This window comes from Meleagris gallopavo, chromosome 2, assembly GCF_000146605.3.
Source record: "Meleagris gallopavo isolate NT-WF06-2002-E0010 breed Aviagen turkey brand Nicholas breeding stock chromosome 2, Turkey_5.1, whole genome shotgun sequence".
In the NCBI taxonomy this organism is placed as follows: domain Eukaryota; kingdom Metazoa; phylum Chordata; class Aves; order Galliformes; family Phasianidae; genus Meleagris; species Meleagris gallopavo.
The window spans coordinates 79779980-79799757 of NC_015012.2; the positions used below are offsets into that span (position 1 = coordinate 79779980).

General features: G+C 36.1%; 1 protein-coding gene across 1 annotated transcript; it reads right to left on the reverse strand.

The window, feature by feature from the left end:
* Positions 1-418: 418 nt before the first annotated feature.
* On the reverse strand, positions 419-19448 carry LOC100547719 (unconventional myosin-VI). The gene is made up of 8 exons (XM_019613160.1): positions 19269-19448; positions 13945-14025; positions 11367-11547; positions 9628-9772; positions 3736-3893; positions 2635-2726; positions 2117-2189; positions 419-651 (listed from the first exon to the last, which is right to left on the reverse strand). Exons 3-8 carry the CDS (start codon positions 11485-11487, stop codon positions 434-436), a joined length of 807 nt encoding a protein of 268 aa, XP_019468705.1. The 5' UTR covers positions 11488-11547; positions 13945-14025; positions 19269-19448; the 3' UTR covers positions 419-433.
* Between the last annotated feature and the right edge of the window lie 330 nt (positions 19449-19778).

Here is a 19778-nt window from a genome sequence, read left to right on the forward strand (position 1 = left end):
TTTTGGCATCTCAACAGAAATTATGTACAAAGTTGCAAAGATTTACTTAAACCTTCCACAGAGTGCTGTACATTAAAGAATTAACAACAACAAATTTCACCTTACGTGTTACTCATTTTCATGACTGAAGTGCGATAGATATTTCTTGCAAGTCAAATATTCTCTAGAGCAAGCAAGCAATTTTGGAAAGGAACAAGAAAACAGCTAGTCTGATATTAAAAAAATCTAAATTAAAATGTACTTTTGTTTCTTTGTCATGCATTACACACTAACAATCCTGAAATATAAGTGAAGAATATGGCTTTACTTCCTACAGGATATTAGAATTCCTAGAAGACTTAACAAGCCTTTTATGACCTTTTCAACAAACACAATAACCAAATTTGTCCTTAACAAAAGCATACAGATCTGCATGCAGTGTGGAATGGAATTTCTAAGGAAAGGTTTTCATTAAATAGAGTGTTACTACCAACTGTTTCAAGAACTGTTTTATTAAAGAGGACAGCCAGCACAAATAACCTACAGAGAGTCTGAAATGGTCCTTGTGTTTCTGGTGCACAACTGAAGTGAAATGCTGGTCACTTGGTTGAGGAAGACGATTTTCTTCATCCAAAATATCCAGCACACCTATTAATTTTGCTTCAATCAAATCTGTTAATAAAACAAAGTATGTTCAAAATTAAATATCACATACCAGAACTGAACATTGCAAATGTAAAATGCTACTGATCCTCTTCTTTATAACTATACTGGAAAAGCTGTTAACACAAAAAGTCACTAATTTAATTCTATACATTTGATTTGTTGATTTAATCAAGATTCTATAGCAAGAAAGACAGGGCAAAGAGATAAGGCAAGGATTGTTTGATTTTTACTACAAGTCTCAAGCTGAATATAATCCTCTCATGAGGTGTGAAAATGTGGTATGAGCATAGGTCTTTATCTGGAAATTGCTTGTAACAGAAAACTGCTACCACTGGCCTGGACCAATACCTTAAACAAAGTCACATTTTTACAGAAACCACAAGTATTTTTCTCACTCACTCCAAAAGGCAGTCCTTTTCTCTCCTGATTACACAGTAACAGAAATGAAGCATAAGTGGTGTGGTTTAATCTGGTCGTAATTTTATTATTTTATCTAAGAATAACTCATACAATGAAGAAACACATAAAATCTGTGGCAGGGTGACATGGAATAGTAAAAGGGGTTGCAACATGATAATAACATTTTTAGAAGTAAGCTTATACACGCATTACTAAATCACTAAAAGAGATATGGTTTGCATTCATGAAAGCCACATACTTCCTGTTGCTATGTTTTTATTCTCTCCTTCAGATATTTCTTTTTCACAGAATGGCTAAGAGGGTTTGCTTGACAAGAGCTATGTTTAGTTAAGTCAGCATTACCATCTGTACAGTCCTATCCTACAAAGTGAAAACTTCTCCAGCAGAGCTACAGAAACTTAAAGAAGCCAACGTTTTGCAACAGATCTTGAATTCTGCCACTGAATCCTCTGCTCAGTCAGGACCAACTAGTTACCATAAACTGCTGTAAACGCAAAAGCAAGATGAAATTCTCTTCAAAATATACCACTTTTGAGAACATACAGGAAAAAAAGATAATTTCAAGTGCCCCTGGCATATCAGTCTGTGCAAACCTAAGAGCAACAGTAACATCTGCAGCCTGTTGCCTCTACTTCATTTTGCTTCTTTGCTGATTTGCTCACCAAAAAAAGAGAAAAAGAAAAAAAAAAACCCAGAAACTAAAGGTTGTTTCGGTTTTGTTTTTTAATTCCTTGAACTTTTTCTCCCAGACACCCTCACGCTCTTCTTTATTTTATTTTACATTTTAGGCATTCTGAATAGCTTTATAAGAAAATGACCAAGAAATTAACAAGTCCCACCTGCAGTTACTACACACTGTAGAACAACTTAGATCCATTACCATATGGAAATGCAACACCAGAAAAAGTTAAAAGAAGTTACCACATTTCAACAGTCATTAAGAGCATGAAAATGCTAGCGTTACCTTGTAGCCTAAAGCATGCCTTCTCTACCATAAGCTTCTTTTCAAGATGATGCTAATGAATAGCTTGATATTTCAAGAAATACATACCTATACAGTCCTGATTATCTACATAGCGTACTTCATTAACCCCCAGGCCTTCTTTTTGGTAAAGTTCTTGTTCCTTTATGAAGAAAAAAAGGAATAATAGTAAAAGAGGAAACATCACACATGACATATTTTTTACCCACCAAAACAGAGCATGAATGAACACACATTTTAGAATTTCCTTGTACAGCCTAATATATTTCAACTTCACATTCTTATTGATAGATACTCCCACTAAATACTGTTCAGTATTTGTGTGCCCAATTTTAATGAATGTAAGAAAAAGAACTCTTCACTGAATATGATTTCTTTTTTAAGAAAAAGAAGAAAGGAAGATGTTGCACTTAAGAAGCCATAATCTTTCCTAGCACAACCCTGTATAACACAATAAGAAGACCATTTGTTGACTGACTTCGTTTAAACAGAACAAAATGAGCAATCTTGTGAAAAACAACATTAGTTTAAATATCTTCTTACTGAGAGAAAAAAAAAACCTCCCTAAATATAACAATATAACATACCTCTTTCAGAATCCTTTCGTTAAAAAATTGCTGCAGTTTTTCATTACAATAGTTGATACAAAATTGCTCAAAACTGTTGTGTTCAAAGTATTCTGAAAGATATAAGTTAAACCTCTGTGATAAACCAGCCTTTCAAGAATTTATATTAAGAGTAAATAAGAAAAGTTCCGTAGTGCTAATATTTAAAGATGTATTCTGATATACACTTGCTTCCTTCAGTAAAGGAAAGCTTTTACAGATCTTCAAGTTGCAAGCAAGACAGAGAAAAGAATGCTGCAACAGATCATACGAACACCTGTCAGTTGTATCTGGCAGCACATCAAAGCAATGTGCCTTACAATGACACTGTACCAATACAAATGCATGCATCTATGTCTAGCACATGACAGCATAATTCAGAAGACCCAAAACAAAGGTTTCTTTTTACACTGTTCTTAGATAAACTTAGCAGAGCTTATGCAGTGGAGAAAATATGGCCTGGTCTGAATCTCATTGATTCAAAGATGGAAAAAGCTTTACAGGAAGCATCAATGCCCACTACTGGAAGGAAGCAACATGAGAGTCAATAGAATGGCTTTGGTTGGAAGGGACTTTAAGATCAATTTCCACTAGACCAGGTTGCTCAAAGCCACATCCAACCAAAGTCCAACTCTGTTCATCTTCCAGGAACATAATCTGAATTCAAAGGCTTCATCTGCCTGTCTGTCAGCAGGTAGTGATCTCAAAACTCAATGCAAACACAGCATGCTTGTTCAGCATCTTCCCTAGTTTTATTGGGCAGCCACAGTTCAGTTCCACTTCAAATTTTCAGTCTTTCCAAAAGCAGTGTACATATAGACACCGCAAGAATCAGAAAGCATTAAAAAGCTGCCCAGCTTAACAACAGCACTTGTTACCATTTCCATCAGGAGAAGCTCTACGTTCTCGTATATCAGGAAATCAAGACTTTATCTACTCTCTCAGTACCCTCTTAAGACCTTGTAAACCATCCCATACATGACCACCAAAAACGAAACCATCAGATTCTCCATTACAGATCTTATCATTGAATCTTTGATGGCAATATTAGACTACCACAATATTCATTTGTGTTTAACTTACCAAAACCAGCTATATCTAGAACTCCAATGAAGAAAGAAGAAGTCTCAAATGGAAAACACTGGTTCACTCTGTTCACCACATGGTCAAAGAGATGACTATACACTGTTTTAGCCAAGGCATCACGAGCATTGTTTGCTTGTTCCACCTTCAATGGTACCCTATAAAATAAAAGTAGAGATCTTATATTCCAGAATTTCTCACTTAAAATTACTCAAATCAGTCCTTGAACTTTTCGTGTCTTTTTAAGTTAGGAAGCAAAAAGTCTGAGCCTAAATCCAAGTATCAGGACACAGTCTTGCCAGGTATGACTAAGTATATTGTATGTAAAAAGAATGAAAAATGTTTCATTATTCCAGTAGCAATAAGATACAGATGATTTCATTCTCGTTCATAAAATAATCTGAGACTATATTGTTAGAAGCAGAGAAAGACATCTAAAATACATACATTGCCATCAACTATTTATTTAGGAGCTACCTAATTACAGTGAAGGCTGTTGTTCAGTTTTACTCTGAAATCTTTGATTCTATGTTTTCCAAAAGACAGTAATTGAAACTATAGCACTGTAAATGAACCGATAACAAAACAAACATCCACACAGATCTCATGGTGAAATTTAGATGCGATTCCAACATAAGGAGTGTTCTCTTCCAACACCAGAAAAACAATTTCCATCTCTTGTTATAAATTCATTTTATATTTCAACTATTAATTACAAGTTTACACTGTAATTAAGTACTTAATGTAATCTGGAGTTCGGAAAGAAACTCACAAGTTCATAGTCTATGGAACATGTGACTATGTACCATGGGAATATCAGATAAATACATATTTTAGCTATACATACAGTATTTATCTCATTAAGTCAATATGACAGAGACATGCATGTTTTTGAAAGGACATTTAACTGCCTTACTTCTTGGATAAATATATTCTACAAGACTTTTTTCTTTTAAAAAGGTTTCCAACTAACAGACAGGAGTACCAAAACTAAATGCAGTTACACTCGGGAAATAACAAACTGCAACTTTACAAATATGCAAGAATCTACGTTCAAGAAATAACTCATCTGATCTATTCAGTCAACGGTTCAAGGTTTGAGGCTTGAGATGTGATACCCACAGAACTGCAGAACTGCTCTGCCGCCCTCTCCAGGCAGCATTCTTTACACAAGAATATAGAGAAGTAAATCAGAGAAGGAAAACACTATATAGCTTACCCCCATTGCAACATTTCCTTTACTTCCCAGGATTCACAAGCACTAACTCATAAACACTGTATTTCTGAAGGATGACACATCTGATGCAGAAACATGGGACTGATGGAGATCACTTCCTTTTGCGACTGATAAGACAGGGAACCAGATACTCTGTCCACTAAGGACACCTGAAGCTAGATTACATTAGATAGTAATTAGCTTTAACACACAATCTTGTCTTCCACTAAGGATCTCCTGACTTATCTTAGGGTAACAAGTAGTGACAGAAATCTTACCCTATAAATAGAAGGAAGATACCTTTACATTCCATTCTGATACGTTTAAGAGATCAGAATGCTAATTCCCACTTGTCAGCAGCAACCTATTGCGTAATACATACAACAGACTAAAAGCATTCACATTTCCAATTCTTCTAAAAAATTTTTCAAGTGTGTTAAACAACATAACAAATAGTTGTTAGACTCTTAGAGCATGTGCTTAATAAAATGGCCCTATTCTTCAAAAAATATCACGCTCTACCATCTTTAAGTACAATTCCAAAGATTGTACAAAAGCTATCCGAAATTATCATAGTATGCAGCAGAAACTTGAGGGGAAAAAAAATGTAACCCTGTAATGTTCTTTTTTGCACAGTTGGAGAATGACAGAATCAAAAAATAATGTTGCAGTTTCACTGAATCTGTAGGCACAGAGGAGCACTATAACATAACTGACACTCAGAATGAGTGACTTTCCTCTCGTGAACTTTCCTTCCTTGAGTTCCTCCTTTCCCTCGGTCTGCTCACTGGCAAAGCAGTCTCTTTTCTCCTATTTCTTGTCTGAACAGAAAAAGATGCATTTCCCTTCTTCCACTTCTCCTTCTCCCTCCTCCTCTATGCATCAGCAACTTGCAAAGAACATGGAAGGAATTCTTCCAATTTTTTAGACATCTGCAAAGTCTGTAAGAAAAAACCTTGTTCAAGCCTTGTTCAAACTAATTTATTTTATAAGGTTTCCGGAGATTTACAGAGTTTGAGGCCTAAGGGAAAGCTCTCTCATGGGCTAGGTTTATCCTGTGGACAATTCCATGCAGTCTTCAGAGATTTTTCAATATTTAATATGATTCAGTTTACTTATCCAGACCAAGTGATCTGCAATTAAATATATGTAATTTGCCCACAGTAGTCAACAGTTAGGGGAGAGAGAGCAGATGAAGCAATACCGAGGAGCCAATGCCATCCAGTCAGATTACCGCTTCACAAATAAAATGAAATAAACCCTAACTAATAAAAAGTTTACTTAATTAAAGAATAGTTAAGTACTATCACTACAGATGCACTGCGGTAGAAAATGTCCTACTCCAAAAGGAGTATAAAGACTTGAAACGATGTCAGCAAAACATCTCATTCTGCAAATAATGCACTTTGTGATGATGGAGCTCTGCTAAAAAGCCTCCATGGAAAGGGTGAAGCTGAAGAACAGAGTAGCACACTGCATTTACAGCCGATGAGGTGTACTGGACTTTGAATAGAAACACATTATTTCTCTCTGTCAACATGCTTTATATGGATGGCAAAGATAACAGCCAACAAGGTGATTATTATGCTTTTTGGGGAGACTAAAAAGGACACAAATCTAGTGCAGCTGTCAAAACTCCCTGGCAGGCCACTGTACAGCAGTATTTAATAACATTCACAGAGATAGCATTTAGCATCACTCTCCTACTATTCCTTGCTGGCTCCATTGTGCCCAGCAGAACAAAGCCTTTGTTATGCTCCAAGCTCAGCTATTTCAGCTGAGCCATTTATTCATTGTGACCTACAAGGACTCACATGATCTGCTCTCACACAAAAAGTCCCTAAGAAAGAGAGCAAGCAATGAGAAGCTCTTTGGGTTGCTGAACAAAATAAAACAATGTACTTGTCAAATTTCTAATACTGATAGCAATCAAATTGTTTCTAAATCGCACTGCCATAGCAAAACCTGGTGGCTACTTCATAAATATACGCAACAGTCCACTTTACTCTCCTTGTACACACAGTAAGTCATATGTGAAGAAGATACTATTGTGCATTTATTAGCATATATTTGCTTTCAGCTCCACAAGTTCAGAAAAGGCTAGAGACAGAGGCTTAGTGCATTCATCTTTTGAGATTATTGAAGGAGTCCTCTGAATCTTTCTTTGCTTTCCACAAAACAAAACACTGGGGAAAACTAAGATCTGCTAGCACAAAAACACAGCTACTTGTGCTTGCAGGCTTTTGAAACAGTACACTGCTAACTGTGCCCCAGGCTTATCAGTATAAATACAGTGAACAGAAAATCCTTACAGACATAAATTCAAGGTGAGTTTGAAGTGGTAGCAAAAACTATATATATGCATCAGAGTAAGTCAGAGTTATGTATAAACACTTCAGATACAATCAGATAGTAAAAACGCCGGTTTCACATGCCTTGGTAAGAAACCTTGCTTGACAGGGTCACTCGAGAAGTGGTGAAAGAGAAGCAGTTATTTGTGATCCACTTTATTTTAGTGCTTGATACATCCCACCAAACATTCTCAAAATTAAAAATAAAAGGCACAGTTTACCTATTTGCTATGTGTACAAAAGCCAAAAGCAATCTTTTCTCAGAGACCAAGTCAATAGCTCAGAAAGAGCACTTCCAGGGAGACGCCAACAGAATCCAACATGGATGTGTTTTGTTCAAATCCCTCTGTTTCCAACTTTCACTAAACCAGAATGTCAAATTATGAGTACTTTCATAAAAACATTCTGGTAATACTGAACTAAGAAAGAAAGCAGGAAATAAGATTAGAAAGAAAAATATTTTTACCAACACAAGACACGGTCTAAAATTCCACAAGACAGGTTTTGCTAAAGAAAAACGTGTAGTAGTATACTTAAGAAAAATAAAAAATACAAATGTAAGATGGGGAATAACCAGATGAGCAGTGACTCAAAGAAATTTCAACAGTGGATCACAAGATGAATGAAGAAAAAAAGGTTAAAAAAATCTCACTCCATCATGCATTCGTGAGTGACATCCATTGCGTATGACAAATAATTGTCTGCTATAACTTCATCAGTAATATTGACAAAGGTTCTGCTGGATTAATGTATCAAAGATTGCTGTCATTGCAGGACTTGTATCTTTCTGTATGCTCAGGTTTATGAAAAGATAAAGATTTCTAAGCTTTCCATAACAGCTGGTAAGAAGGCAAGATGATAGTGATGAGGTTCTCAAATTAATAATAATTGAGGGGAAAAAAAAAACAACAACAAAAAAACAATCACTTTCCAGAAATGCACTATTGAAAGCATAATGAACAAATCCAGATGTTGAGCTTTTAACTGAAATTAGAACAATACCTCCACAGTCCTTGCTTATTAATTACCCCTGTACTGCAACTTTTTCAGTGGTAACCTCTATCAGGTTTTACCTCTTGCGTGTTCTTTCTTTCCAAGTGTAGAAAAATGAGAGATCACCAAGAACTACTTTTTTGCTCTAGCTAGAAATAAACCTCAAAGATCAGTTATTTCATGAAAACATGTTATCAGGACAGCCCACACTCATGCTGAACTGAAGATCCCTGACACTCCACAAGAGAGGTGGGCCAGCAGGGACAAGGAAGTGATTGTTCCTCTCTACTTGGCCCTCTTGAGTCCTCATCCAGAGCACTGCATCCAGATCTGGGGCCCTCAATACAGGAAAGATGTGGAGTTGTTGGAGAGGGTCCAGAAGAGGACCCGTAAGATGATCAGAGGGCTGAAGCACCTCTCCTATTAAGACAAGCTGAGGGAGCTGGGCTTTTTCAGCCTGGAGAAGAGAAGGCTGTGAGGAGACCTCATTACAGCCTTCCAGTATTTAAAAGGGTTTTATAAAAATGAGAGGAATCAACTTTTTACAAGGGTAGACAGTGACAGGACAAGGGGGAATGGTTTTAAGCTCAAGGAGGGAAGGTTTAAATAGGATGCCAGGGTGATGTTTTTTACAGAGAGAGTAGCAAGGTGCTGGAACATGCTGCCCATAGAGGTTGTACATGCTTCATCCCTGGAGGTGTTCAAGATAAGGTTGGATGGGGCCCTGGGCAATCTGATCTAGTACCAGATCTGAAGGTTGGCAGTCCTGCAGTGGCTGGGAGGCTGGAACTTTATGATCTTTTGAGTCCCTTCCAACCCAAGCCATTCTATGATTCTGTGATTCTATAAGGTACATTAACACAATAAATATAGCTTTCATAGATTAAACCTTCTAGTATAGCATGCATGAGGCTGTATTTCCGACTCAGTGAAAGCAAAGCAATCTGATTGTCCCTCTGAATCAATACAAAGCTCCCATGCACTCTTCCGATGAGTGAATGTTAATTAGTTTCCTAATTAAAACATCAATGCATTTAGCTAAACATAGAGCAGCTTTCAATTTGCTCAAAACTGCTTAGCCCAGATTCAGGTTGACAGTTCCCTTCAACTGCAGAAAAAAAAAAAAAAAAGCAGCACGTATCAAGATGACACGGTCATAAAAACAAATGTAGAAGCATGCAATGCAGTTGCTCACAGCATCCATCCTAAACAGCCGCAGCGAGCTGCGGCTCGGTACACAGCTTGCTTCGCATTGTTTGTCAGCCCCTCAGAGGTTCACTGCGGCGCCCCAGCTGCCCGCCGGCTCCAGCTACCCGCCCGCCCGCCACTCACTTGATGACCGTTCCTTTGGCGCCCCCTGCCGTGGTGAGCATAACGCGCGTGGTCAGGCTGACGCGCAGGTCCTCCTCGTCCAGCCCCAGCAGCGTCGCGCAGCACTCCAGCGCCGGCTGGCTCCGCGCCTTCAGCGTGCAGCCCCCTGGCAGCAACCACCACAGCGTTAGCTTTAAATACATAGCGCCACAAGCAAGGTTTTGCCACTCTGCAAGTATTTCTGTGCATCAGATTCTGTATTTTTAGAATTTTGTTCTAAACATGCACTGTTCAGAATGAAAGAACTATCAATGAAAGAACTATCCCAAAATATTTACTTAAAGAACACTGCTCACACATGTAAGGTGAGAGTAGAACACAGTATGAATTTGCAACAAACATTTTTAAATATAAGAATTTACTCCAGAAAATGCGAGTTCAAATTTCCACATGCAGAGAAAATAACTTCTTGTGCCCTCCTTCCCTCCTCTATCCTCTGACTTTCCACACCTTCCTTTCTCCTTCTTTGTTGGTTTCCTGAAATTGCTTCTCCATTCACGTTCTCATCTCTTTCACTCTGTCCCACCTTGCCTTATCCTCATCAATCCCAAACTCCAATCTCACAGAAGGCCCAAGTATGGAAGCCGGTGTACTAGAGAGCCCATCTTTACCCCCACATCCTCTCATCTTCACAAAGGTAGCAAGATCATAAATAGAAACTGGGGAGGTTCTGATAAGACAACCTCACTATCATTAAACAGTGGGAACAGGTTTCCTACAGAAGTTGTAGGACTTCCTCCTTGGAGGTTTTCATATCTCCAAAAACAATCCTATGCTATGCCATTTGAATTCCATGTTGGCCTCAATTTGACCAGCAAATGTTGGACAACAGACAGTCTGCCAACCCTTCCCCTCCAAAGGTTTCTGCAATTCTGTGGTGATTCTGCATTTGGATCAGCAGCCCCTGAATCTGCAAGACTAATATTTGTTTAATACACCTTTTCAAATGTTCTTTGGCATACCTTTACTAAAAACTTTGGACAAGCACAGTGATACGTGGAGTAGGACTAAAAGGAGCCAATCATGCTTTATCTTGCATTAGAAGATAAATACCTCCATGTTTTTGTTTATTTGTTTGTTTTTTAAACTGTAGTCATCTTTGTAATAAGTCTAGATCAGGAGTTTGTTCAAATCTTTAGAAATCTGTGAACAACAGTTCTCAAGTTACAAAAGCCAATTTCAGTATAATAGCAAGAAAGCCCATTCCCAAAATAGAATTTTCCCCTTCCTCAGCATTCTTGCGCAGTTTGCTAGTAAGTACCAGCAACACTCATAGCAACTTGTCTTCTGAGTAAGCATCTTAAAATGATTAAGTTTACATTTACCAAAATTTTATTAGAAGCCAAGCAACCTAACAACTTTCACTGAAGATGGAACAGTTAAAGATTTTTCATGACATCAGCAAGAAGTTGAATTTATTTTGTATATTATTATTAAAATTAAATAACAGTTTTGAAACACAAAATGTCTCTTCTTTGTACCAAACTTTGCACAAACAATTCTTTGAACAATTTCAGTGAGAGCATTTGAAGCATAGCTATAAAACTTGACTTCAAAACGGGATAATTTAAGGCTGAATTACCCTTTAATAGAAGACAGCATTCTAAAGCAATAACTGACATGAAAAGGACTCGTCTATAATCAAGAGTTATTTTCACTTATTTTTTTTTTACTAGAAAACAATTTGCGTTTCTTCTAACCTGAAGTGCTTCCAGCTTCCTCAAAATCAATATTTCCAAGGTGAAGGACACCAGCCACTACTCGAAAAAGGTCAAGTTTTTCTGCATCATCCAGTCCAATCTTTTTCATTGCTGTGCACATTCTGTTGAAGTCTCCATGATCATCTAAGAGCGGATCCTTCAAGGAACCTGCCTTAAGATACTATAAAGCAACAAGATGGAACAACAACAAAAAAATCAGCATGAGATTTTAAAATATATGTAAACAATTATTTCCAGGCAAGAATAAACCATAACAAAAAACATTTAAAAGCATGCAAAACCCAAACTAAATACAGATTAGAGCTCTTCATACACTACGTGTTTTGGAAGAACCCTAATTTGTTTTCATTTGTTGATACTTCAGAGCATGAGCCTTAAAACTTTAGTCTGTCTTCAGAAAGAAAATTCTGGGGAGTTTAATAATGAAGGACAGGAAAATAGAGGATGGTCATTGGTGGAAAGGGAAATGTTTGACTCAAGGAGCTTTAAAAATACTTCTAAAAGTATCTAAGCAGATTCATTTAGAGAAATAATTTGTTTATGTTTGCTAATGAAAGAGAAATAGTAAAGTTGTTAGAAGTATCCTACTGGCTAAATGAATAGCAGCTAGGTTTTAAAATGTCAATTTCACATTATGCTGACAGTATTTCCTATTTTAAATACATCAGAACTAATTTTTAATAATTGTTTTAAATAGTAGTGAAACATCCACATGCAATCAAGAAGCTAACTGAACATGCATTAACTCATTTGAGTTTTCACAATTACTTGAAAATGTTTTCAACTAAGAAGAATTAATAATTTAAGTAGAAGCTTTGTTAATGCCAAATAAGCTAACAGGTATATCAAAAGAAAACACCACATGCATCTGAAAAATTCACTTCACACAACATTTAGACACATTGATAAAATTAATCTACATGTTTTAATTATGTAAAATGATCACCTCATCTTCCTGATAAGGAAAACACAAAAATAATTTAAGTATTAATCAACTATTCCAGCTATTTTTATTAAAATAAACAATATTTGTCATTAAATGACAGCAAGTATCAATATCTGATTTCAAAAACTAACTAAACAATACAATGTATTTCCTGCTTAAGTGGCTAGATTAAGTTTTTAAATAACTGAAATTTGAACCTGTATTGCTTCTTCAAATTGACATCACTGCAATATACAGGCATTATAGCATCATATGTTCCACTATTAAATGGTCAATACCTATTTTCAGAATTACTCTACAAGATTGTTATAGTTTTAAACAAACACTTCTTCCAAATTAAGTACTTTAGAGACATATTTCATGACAGAACACCAATCTCATCTGGAACCGGACTGTACAAGTCCGTCTTCAAGCAGCAATAATCGCTGAATGGTATTATTTTATGTCTCCATAAATTGTCAGCTTCACAACAAATCTTCATTTAAGGCAAATTAGGCAAACTGTGGCAAAATCTCCCAACCACCTCTTAGACTACACACTTGAAAAGTTAAATATCTACCAGCTTTGTGCTTCACACTATTATCAAATCAATACTTCTGTATCTCACACTCTGTCATCCCTGATTACAGAAAATAGCCTGCATTGAAGAAAAAGAAATTGGCATTACGTGCACAACATTGCAACATATAAACGCTAGAAACCCAGAAGCAGACTTCACAATGTTGACTTAAGCAAGGGAAGCATCTGTACTGTCTTTTTCACAGCTTTATGCACAAGCTATGTGCAAGCTGAAACCAAAGGGTAAAAGAGACTGCATGGTCACATGGGGAGAGAAACTCTTGAGCCAGCTTCCACACGTAACTTCCTCTGTTACTGAATGACATCTATGGGTATCTTTAAGCAAACTGTTATCTTCCAGCTATACAAATAGAAATTTCTTATTTTAGGTTTGAACGGATGAAAAGTGCTTTAGAGTAGAATTATAACAAAGCATTTAGACTACGTCCAATTCACATATATGATTAAATGAGATTAATTTCTTTAAGTGTCCTCAGGCAAACAAGCTCAAAAAGATTACTCGATTTTTAAAAATGTAACAGGAGATGAGAACACTTTTTTTTCTCCTGCTCCACATTCCACCTTCTCCTCCATGAAATGCCACCTTCTGTATGTAACAGTCCATAGCAAGGGACAACAAATAAAAGCAGTGTACTAGGAAGGGGTATATACTTAAAAATGCAGACAGTAAAAATCGTTTCAGAAGAAAAATACAATTTCTGAACCATTCCTAACAGTATCCATGTTTTGAAAGAAAATGAGAAAAAAATCATGGGTCACTTTTTTGTTTTCTGTGGAAGACATGCTGCATCATTAACTGTTGTATCATTGTAAGAATGAGAAGCAAACGATTTTATGTAGTGTTCCATTTAGAATTTTAAGATGCACATTAACATACACTTGTAGGACTAAATTCCAAAAAACTTTAGCAGTACACATTTAGACCTATAAAGATGTGTAAAATGAACGTTTCATTCCACATTGTAAAACTTTGATAATTCTCAGCTCTATCTAAATTAGTTAACATAAATTCACTGAAGATACAAAACATACCTCAGGACTCTTGCGATTTTGCAAAATCTGCTTGTCTGTTTCTTTGGTAGCAAAGTACCTCGTGCAGCCTCGATTTAGATACTGTGACAATAAAAAAGAAGAAATGCACACAAAGACAGGAGTGAGGAAAACATGCTATCATTTATGGCTTGTTTCGCATAGTTTCTTTCTATCATATAGCAACAATGCTATAGCTATTCAAAAATTTTTCAAGGAATGAACTCTATTTAATATATATACAAAATAAGAGAAGTGCAACAGTAACAAATTATTACTCTAATGCAATAGAGAATGGTATTACATAAAAGACAACTGAAAACCAGGAACCAAGAAAATACATTTCCTGGCCCGTTTGTAATATCTAATTTTACCTCACCAAAAATCATATGCAACATCAGATAAGATTCACAGTAATCTTTGTTTTCAGCGACATAGAAGTTTTATATAGTACAGTGAGGTGGTAAGAGAGGAAAGTTCAAAGGAGCTGTGATAGTATCTATAGCGTACTTTTATGGTCATTTTTCCTCACCAGTAATATATTTCTATAATTGACAAGAAACTGTTTGAAGTTAGCTTGCTGCTGGAATACTGGAATATTCTCTACATCAGCAAATAAGAATGCAAAGCATGCTGCATTTTGAATACAACAATATATCCCTGTACTTCAGTATTACTGAAGAGATCCTAGAAAATGAGGGTGGAATGTAAAAAAAGGTCATGCTCAACAGACTGAAAAAATGAACCAACATGGAATCCAGTAATTACCTGCGTTGGAGATATTTGATCACAAGATAGTAGCTTTCATTTGAAAGCTAAAAATTCATGTACATTTAAATCTGAGATAAATTATATTTTTAAGGCATGCAAATACATACCCATGAATATAACATGTAACATCTAAATATCATTTAGATTTATTTTCTTTAAAAAATAAAAATAAACTGCCCATGTCTTTGAAGTTTAACATTCCACTATAACTTCAGTGACCCAAACCCAAAATAATGCAACCTGAATTCTCTTTTGGCTATCAGGATCTGAAAAAAAATCAGCTTCTCATATTCATCAGCTATGCTCCCCGTGCAGATTTACTGCACAGCTTTACTTACAAAGCCACATGGTGCTGACAAAGCTACCTTGACCAATAACGTTCAGCACCTAGCGACTTTGAATCTCTGAAAACTTCTGCAAGGAAACCCAGAATATGAGCAACAAGGATGGCATGCTTTTGTGCACATGCATTCAGTGAAGGAGCAGGTAAGGGCAAAGAGAATAACCTACAATTCTTTATAGTCCTTTGCCTAGTAAATTCAGGGGAAAGATGATCTAATGGAGAGGCATCCCCCATGAGCATTGCTGAAATCCAGGTAAATAGTTCAGGCTGGTAAGCCCAAAGCAATTGTCGTGGATCTATCCCCAGAGCAAGCAAGCACTAGCAGCAAGACAGCCAAATGATAGGGAGGAGATGACAACAGATCACTTAAGTCAAGGGGAGGCATGGCAGGTGAGGAAACAAAAGAGAACTGAATCATCCTTTGTCTTTTAATACTGCTTCACTTCTATGTAAAGTGGGAATCACCTTGGATTTGTGTTGGTCTTATTTTCAGGTTAAGAGAAAGCAGGCATTGAGTAAAACATGCTTGTGTCATAGGACCCTCACTGGTCCTAAATCAGACTTTGACTTGATAATCTACAAGCCACGTGCAAACTAAAACCAATGTAAAAATATGTCTTTCAGGATGGCATTTTCTAAGCAATCTATTTAAGAATATAATCTTCTCCTTGAAGTTGCTTTTTATTGTGGTTTTTTTTTGTCAAGCCTCCAAAAGATTAACATTAATATCTAAACATTAATCAAACACCATATGCTGGTTAGCATAGTATCTTTATCTATGAATAGAAGTTTGATAGATGATGTTTCCTCAGTAATTTGAAAAAGACAGACATGCAGTCAGCAAAAAATGCAGTGAAAAAGTAACTCAGGCATTTTTATTCAGTCACATTTTATGACAGATATCTGGAAAAGTAAATGAGTGAAGAACATAGAAAAAATATCTCATAGAAAAGTAAGAGATTTAGGAAGAAATTTTACCTTTAATATTCTTTTCCTAAAAATCTCCTATAAAGTGTTATTTCATGAATATATAGTACAATATGACCAATAATTTTAAAGTATATTTATATTAATTTGCATACAAAGATGCGTAAATACTGAGAAAGTGATCATAAATTTCCTTTTGACTAAACATAGTCAACTTCAGAAGGTGAAAAAGAAATGCTATATTTGTTAACATCTAATATGCAGAGCAGATCTTTCACATGTAGCAAGGAGCACAGGACTCATATACTAACTTCTAGAGAAGTAACAAATATTCCCAACAGAAATGAGAGTACCTGTTGCAAATTTAGTAGGAGTCCAAAAAATGATATTCAAGTCTGATAAGGCAGGTGTCACTGTAAGCTCTTTAGAGATGGAACAAGCACAGTGAGTGCCTTCTGTACAGGCATCCATGTTGTTCAGTACTGTACTGCACCAGCCTGATTTTAAGCAGGTTATAAGTGCGACCTTGATATCTACAATATCATGTAGTCTCATGAGCAGAGCTTTTGATTAAAACATTCCCAAGAGAGGGCATGTAGCATATTCAGTTACAGAATTAAAAATCTATTAACTACAAGAAATATGTATTAATGAAAAAGAGACTACTCAAAAATATTCATTTAATAAGTTGCTGAAGGTTTTTGCTTTAAAACATTTAAAAAAATGCAATATTCTATGTTCTATGTAACAATTGGACAATAAAGTTCTGGCTTTTAGGGAGTAAGACTGTCTAGTACAAAATGGATTATGTGGAACTATCTTAGGTCTCACCTACATAACTACTACTTGGTTCAAAAGTATCAGGAACTTTGAATCCTTAAGGCTTCTGGCTTCGTAATGAATTTTACAAAGTACAGAAGACACCGGGTAAAGTTACAGATAAACACAATTCAACAAGCTTTATTTAAAAAAAATCAAGTCATAGAAACAAAAAAAAACCTATCAGTGTAGTAGCATAATGCTTTGTTAGCAGTACTCCTCACCCACTCCTCACCCCACTTAAGCCAGTAAGTGGGTCAGTTAATTTTCATCCTTCTAATTCTACATGCTATCCAGGCTTGTGTTATACAGATCTTACAAGCACTGTGCAGCAATTTGCTCTGAGTACTTCAGAAGTTCTCAGTTCTGTTTCAGTGACATTCCAAGTCATGCATATCCCAAGAAACAACAGAGAGATGGAGACAAGTGACAGAACACGAGCAAACTAACATGTCTAGCAGCATGATTTGTTTTGTCAATATTTTTCTTTTCAACACAAGCCAACAAAGCACATGATGATATCTGTATATATATTACAGTTCATGTGTGATTCTCAAAAGGAAAAAACCTAATATCTTTATAAATCAATAATAAAATCACAAGAATGAGTGACTGAAGTCTTCACCTTAGAAGTAAAATCAGTGATAGCATTCTAAAATGAGGAAAGGCTTAGAAGTACCCCAAAAAGGAAGAAAGCAGCTTGCTTTGATGGGAAACAAATGGGGGGGAGGAGTGGAAATCAAGAAAACAATGAGAAACAATTATATAGTTGCACTGTTTGCATGCCAGTACAACATTATTAGTTCATCAAGAAAAAAAAAGACTGCAATAATCAAAGAGTAAAACACTGAAAATCAAATGAGAATTTAAAAATAAAGGAAGTAGGGTTGGAATCACACAAACAGAATACAGCAGCAAGGATTTTTGACTGGGAAGAAGGAAAAGAAATCGAAGGAAATCATATAATTTGTCAATTGCTTTTGAAAATAATTCAGTGACATTCTGCAGAAAGAGAAGCAAAGAAGAAAGAAGGAAAGCTGGAACAAAAAATTAAATTGAGGTAGTAAAACTATTTAGTGAAAGATGGGAGGAAAACTATGCCAAAATGTAATGATAGTACAGAAAACCAGCATGCTTGTGGGACTTCTGCTGGAAATGTAACACTCAATCTGGGTTAGTCAGGCAAAACCACATGATTTCGGGAAAGGGAAAAAAATGTCAAAAATAAAGCATGGGGAGAAGAAGTGAGGACAGTAAACAAATTAAAAGAACGGCCACACTGGTTTGAATTAAAAGGTCAATACATACTATCCAATATCTCATCTTCAACCATGACCTGTATTTCACCCAAAGATTTTACTGTTCCTTTCTGAGCTGACAAAACAGCACACAATTTACAAACATGGCAACATAACACACCATTTCACTCTTTTACATTCCTGGTATTTCTTGAAATTCTACTCTTGCCATTTCTCTGACCCTGAATATTAAGCTAACATTTTTAAAGAAGTACACAGAATTATTCCTTCCTGTTTAAGTGCATTTTCATGTAGGTACTGTTAAGAACACTATATTCAGCACTGACTGTATTTGTATTTTATTTCCTGTTCCACAGCTGAGTGACTGAACCAGTAAATTGTTGAAAGACAGCAAAAACCCAGAAAAAAATAAATAGTCCTCAGGAAAGAATTAGCAGATGAAAAACATAAGGAAAAGCATGCTTAATAAAGAGAAGTAATCCTGGACAGAAGAGGTGAGCATGAACTTCAGGTTAAATGGAGATAAAAGTGCAAGTTTTCAGCCTACTGGATAAGCGAGTCTTATCATACAACCTGGAGTGACCAAGATAGTATGAAGAGGGAAACAGGGAAACTGGGGAAATACTAATGACGAATCTAGACATTAGAAAAAGACAGAAACAGGACACGACGACATAGGAAAGAGAAGGGATATGAAAGTATACAAATTTCAGCAGAGAAGTACAACCACTTTATCACCATGATCTGATCCTTAGTAGGAAGTGTGAAGTAATATTTGAAGGATACAATCTCAGGACAGAAATATCAGGTCTTCCTTAATGCATGGTTGGAAGAGGAAGAAATAAAAGCAGTTTTCATAAAGATAAAGATCCCACAGAATAGTTGGGTCACAATCAAAAAGTTGCACTTCCCACCTCAAGAAAAGCCAACAGCAAAATTACGAGCAACTGGGTATGCAATGGTACCTTACTGGAAAAAGCAAGGATTCCTCAGTTATTAAAACACAGAGGAGAACTATAGGAAGCTTTCCAATAAGAACAAAATGGCTAACAGTCCTATGCCCAGATCAAATAGATTTTCATTTTCTGAATTTTGTAGCAGAAAAGAGTTTATCAAAGATAATAAACAGATAGTTTAATAAGATCTAAAGGAGACGTCCCTGTATGGCAGCGACGTAAAGCTTTACAACTACTGACTCCAATACTTACCCTGAAACTGTCAGGAGAGCTTAGATACAGTTTTTCTCTAATGTCTTCTGGAGCACCGGCACAAAGCCTGTAAAAGATATGATAATTCCTCTCTTCTTTGCCTTGCACGCAGATCCGAGATTTCTCCAGAAGATAATGTGATACAAATCCACCAACCACCGAGTTCTAGGAGGAAGAAATATTTTTCTGATTATTTGAATGTTTTTTGATTACTTGTGTGAGAGCTTTTCAATTTACAATTGTCTGATCGAGTCTATTTCAACTGACACTGCCCCAAAGCTTAAAATATATATTTTAACTAATAGATACCAAGCCTAAAAATAAGAAAGTTTCTTCTACCATAAGTTCTCCTCAGTGAAGTTGTACTTCACTGTACATTTCTCTTACCAAAAGGCTCTACTTCATAACCACAAGCAGAAATCCTACGTGCATATGCTTAAGCTATCGTAGCTAAACTACATTCAAAGAAAAATCTTCATAGGCTACACAGTGAGTAGTACTTCTGACCAA